The sequence below is a fragment of the Berghia stephanieae genome, chromosome 5 (assembly GCF_034508935.2).
Source record: "Berghia stephanieae isolate SIO BIC M18660-M18661 chromosome 5, UCSD_Bste_1.3, whole genome shotgun sequence".
In the NCBI taxonomy this organism is placed as follows: domain Eukaryota; kingdom Metazoa; phylum Mollusca; class Gastropoda; order Nudibranchia; family Aeolidiidae; genus Berghia; species Berghia stephanieae.
The window spans coordinates 16,035,172-16,040,171 of record NC_088364.1 but is presented as its reverse complement, the minus strand read 5'-3'; the positions used below and the strand labels follow the sequence as shown (position 1 = coordinate 16,040,171).

The following is a 5,000-nucleotide window of genomic DNA, read 5'->3' as shown; positions in this document are numbered from 1 at the left end:
GTCATTTCCTGTGGCTTACTTTCTTCTATGCATTCTTCGGCGGGGAACACCTCTTTTGCACAAACGTTTGCAGGACTTTGCTCATTTGCAACTCTCTCCTCATAAGCTTCTTCAAGAACTTCCTTGTATTCTTCAGTTGGAATATCTTCCTTTGTGCACTCTGTCTCATCATGTTCTGCTGGAATTACTTGTGCACGAGTTTCTTCCATACAACTTTCTGAAGGGATCTCTTTATGATAATCTTCTGCTGGGAGATCTTCCTTCTGCAATTCTTCTTTATAATCGTCTGCTGAAACGTCTTTAGTACGAATGCCTTCCATAGAATCTTCTGGGTAAACATCTTCCTTAATTGAATCTCTTCCCTTATCTTCTGCTGGATAATCCTCTTTAGGAATTTCTTCCTTATAATCTTCTGCTAAAACTTCTTTTGCAAAATCTTCACAAAGAACTTCTTTTACGGGATCAGATTCCTTATTTTCTGTTGGAACTGCTTTATTTTCCTCTGTAGACATATACTCGACGAATTGGTCTTCTGAACTTTTTCTTTGGGGGACCTCTTCATCAAAATCTGCTTTGGAAGCTTCTTCTTTATTTTCTTCAGCTAAGATTTCTTTCCTATCATCTCCTTCAAGGACCTCTCTATCTTCCTCTGCATGTTTTTCATATTTCAATTCTTGTTTGTAAGTTTCTGCCATATCATCTTCTGCAATAATTTCATTTTCAGATTTCTGTTCTGTGCATTGGTCAACCGCAAAATGTCCTTTGTAATCTTCAACAGAAACATCAGTTTTGAATTCATGAGAAGGAATATCTTCGTTTGGTTTCTCAGAAAGAATATCTTTATCTTCCGCTGTTACAATCCCTTGTTCAACTTGTATGAAATCATGAGTAGATAAATCTTCTTTGTAGTCTTCTCGGTGTTTTTTATCTTCTGTACTTTCTTCCTCTAGAATGTCTTCAGGTTTGGATTGCCCTGATGTTTTAATTTCTTCATCGTCCTCATCAGCTCTTGACAATTCACAGCTGAGATCCTCTTCTGCTTTTTCATAGGCCATTTCATCATAGATGAACCCTTCCGGTAACGTGGGTTCTGGTACAGGAGACGGTTCCTCTTGAAAGTTGGAGCCATCTGACACTGGGCTGGCAATTTGTTTGGATGGTTCTGAAATGGTCACCTCTTGGCTTGGCAAGGCTGCACTTTCTAAGCTGGGAACTTCAGCACGTGAGTACATGATCTCGCTGCTTGTGTCTTCACCATCTTGTCGTACGTCTTCTGAAACAATGACCACAACGAGGGCACATACTCAACAGGTAGTACAAGGACATCAAGATGAAACTAAGTCTCTTTACACACTTTGGGCCACAGATTGATTTCCCTGATGGGTAGCAGTTGTTATATTTTTTTTAGTGTTATGTGTTTATACTTTACATCATCAAGAAAAAGGTTTAGAATGATTAGTTCTCTATAAACTTAGATTGGTTTAGAACAAAATGAAAATATTAATACAACATGCTATTAAAATGAGTGTTTCTTAAAAAATGACAATTATGAATGATTTAAGTTGTCTATAGTCTCACCATGTACATGCCCAGAAATTTAAAACCGATCACCAAATGATTTAACTAAGAACATTTAAACAAAATCAACAATATTAAAGGGGGGAAAATACAACAATGAATACTACAAAACTGAAGCTTGTAAATAAATGTAATTACAAAAAGATAAAAACTGCCAACAAAACATAAAATTAAATATAATTGATTAAAATGAAGCACTGAAAAGCTTTTAATAAAATAGAGTATACATTGGTTACATGCTACGCTTAGCTTTGCTCATTAAGTCTCATTAAGTAATGAATTTATCTCACCTTTACACACCGAGAGTTAATGAACATGCAATAAATACAGCTCAATGCATCATGCCAAGCGCCTGCATTGAACCCCAGCCACTACAAGATGCTGTCTGTAATTTAAATCTTTAAAAAAAAGTCTTCCTTGTCAATACTGCTCCCTCAACGTGAAACAGGTCTCATGGGAACAGTCACAGTTGGAGAATGGCATTGAAGAATGATATGAATCTGCACTAAAATTCAATACAAATACCAGTTTGGGGATCATCAATCAGCCTTTAAACTGCAACTGCTCTGCAGAAGTGGCATCATGTAAGTATTAGTAAAAGGTTTCGTTTCGAGGTCAATTTGTTTTACAAATTGGTGACCCTTGCAATATTCATTGAATGTCGTTTATTTTTTTGTTTCTTTGGGGAGAAGGGGGATAATGACCAAATTAAAAAAGAAAACGTAATTTTTATTCTAAAATATAAAAGTATTACACTGCGGAAGATATCTGGCAATGATTTATGTCCTGGTTTGCTTTCCATCAACTATTCGGGGATACAAATTGTCACACTCAATTTTTTTTCCATCTGTTTCAAATCCAACATTGTATTGTAAGCTATTGTTTAAAATTGAGAGAGAATAATTGGGATCGCATTAATATCAGAATGCCTTGTGGAAATGACTGAAGCAACAGATCTCGATGTCATTGCTTTTGAATTTCGTATTTCGAACACTTTGAGGGGTGGAAAAAAACAAGTTCTATTTTACATGTGTAAAAAAACAAAACCATTTCAAAGCCTTTATCATTAATCTGTGCATAAATTAGATGACACTTGGAATTTCAAGATGATATAAGTTATTGATGAAATCTCCTGAAATCCTCAAGCACTGCTCACTTCTTAGAAATGCAATTTAAGCTGTTGAAATGATATCGCTGCATTGTGATTTCTGTGGTAAAGTTGTCCATCCTTCAGTAATTTCACTCCGCAAGCACTCATTCACACCTAAGGTAATTGTGTAAATGTCTGTATGGTTTGATTCCAGGTACTAACTTTCAAACATACATAAAAACAGCAGTCAAGTTGTAAAATCTGATCACACAGCGGTCAGTCACCGTGACAACAGATAAAGGCACTGAATAATTGGCGGCCTTGAAGACACTAAATCCCAGTTCTACATAGATGGTTACTGAAGTGAGATACATTATTTTCATGCAGTCAAAGGTTGTTATTTTCACAGGCATGAAAACACATGCCGAATAATGGAAATAAAAAATGAATATAAATTGTTATTATTTCACACCTGAAGTTAGTTTGAGAGTTGGGTAGAAATATAATTTGTATGCTTTGTGTGTCATACAGGGACATCACACATCACGAGCACACAATTAACAGGATGATGATTAGGGAGAAATAGACACACAATATGAAGAGGAATTGACAACAGAAATCTGGTAGTTTGCGTGACTTCTGTGATAACGTCACTAGGTAGATAAGAGGAAGTAGAGAAATTTGTGTCGTTATGTCAAAATCTATTTGCAACAGGCATGCCAATTTCTTCCCTTAAAAATCGGTAACTGTTTCTCAAAAAAATGTATTTAAATAGAATCAGAAAACGATAATCCGTCAAATAGGATCATTGGGACTCAAAAGATTTGGTTACTGTGTTATCTGCAATTAAAATCAAAACTTCAAATCTTTTTTTTTTTTTAACACGGTTACCATTTCCTCACAAGAAGTTCATGATCGTCTTGCTTGGACAGCAGAAACAATACTAAAATAAACAAATTAAAATAAATGTCAAAAGAGCATCTTTTGATAAATATCAAAAGAATATCTTTTTATATCAAAATATCTTTTTAAAGTCAGATAGTCAAGAGTAAAAAAATTAAGGATAAAATCGAATATTTTTAAACATCTATTCCTCAACGACATTTTCTGAGCTACTTTAATCGACGTTTAAAAAAATGAATATAGAAATTGGCATGTCTATTGATAGATATTAATAATATCTAACGTATCTATAATGTTTAAAAAAAAGTAACACAAATCCAAAAGATGTAAATTTCTATCAGATCCTTTATTATTATTGTTTCTAGTACATGCAGTAGCATAGAAAAGCGAGGAGAGAAAAGGGGGTGGGAATATTAAGTGGACTATTGTCTCAGTTGGAAAGTTAAAAAATTATTTCCAACAAGACAAGTATGACAATATCTATAGAAATTTACATTGACTTGGCGCTATGACAATGAATGGCATATAAGGTTACATAACGATACAAATTCTCTTCCTTTATCATTTTGTTGGATTTTTTTACTTCTTTTAAAAAATATTGAATATTTATCTTTTACATTAAAAATGTGAAAAAAAAAGTGCAAATAAGACCAACAAAAAAAAAAAAAAAGAAACAAAAAATACACTACAAAAATAATCAAATAACTTCTTTCAATTAAAAAAAAAAGAAAAAAAGAAACACAAGCAATGGCAAATATGTTGATACCATGCATTCATTCTCTTCAAAAATGTTTTAAAAACAAAACAAAAACAATTACCAAACATTAAAATAAAATAAAACAAACACAAGTTTACATTTAGAAACACATGTTCTAAATGCATTTGATTTGTGTCACAAATACAAGCAATAGAAACGTTTTTTGAAAAGTAGTCAAATCTGAACCTTCGGTTTGCCATTTAGTAAAATAAAACAATTATAGATTGATTCAATGCAGACACACGCCACGCAATACATTAACACCACACACAAACAAGACAAATGTTATGTATCCATTCAAACCACACACACACACACACACACACACACACACACACACAGAGGATCCACACATTTCTACGGAAGGCAAATTTTATACCAATCCTCTACCTAACCAAAAATGATCGCATTCTAATACCATCTCTCTTCCCATTTAATTAAAGGCATCATTAAATGATTTCCTTAAAAACTACGGCACGACGTTAGCATAAAGTCATATTCCGTGACAACAGAAAGAGGGTTTCAAATGTTAAGCATCGATTCACTCAAACAGAACTTGTAGATTCTTTTGTTTTATTTTGTATATTATATTTATCTCTCGCGCCAATAAAGCAACTGCAGAGCAAACTGTACTGACCATGTATACCCCACCCTCTCAACTTTTAAATTATT

The 5,000-nt window shown here is 33.6% G+C and overlaps 1 protein-coding gene across 50 annotated transcripts in view; it reads right to left on the bottom strand.

Moving 5' to 3' along the window:
* LOC144972476 (uncharacterized) overlaps nt 1-5,000 on the bottom strand; it is a 309,958-nt gene that overhangs the window by 70,223 nt on the left and 234,735 nt on the right. For 39 of the 50 annotated variants that reach the window (XM_078913724.1, XM_078913693.1, XM_078913710.1 and 36 more), the window contains one exon: nt 1-1,273. This exon is cut by the window's left edge and continues 476 nt beyond it. The exons of 1 other annotated variant lie outside the window; for it this stretch is intronic. In XM_078913724.1, the coding sequence (XP_078769850.1) occupies nt 1-1,273 (1,273 nt within the window). The remainder of the gene's footprint in view (nt 1,274-5,000) is intronic. 10 more of the 50 variants (XM_078913721.1, XM_078913711.1, XM_078913728.1 and 7 more) reach the window with 1 other exon arrangement.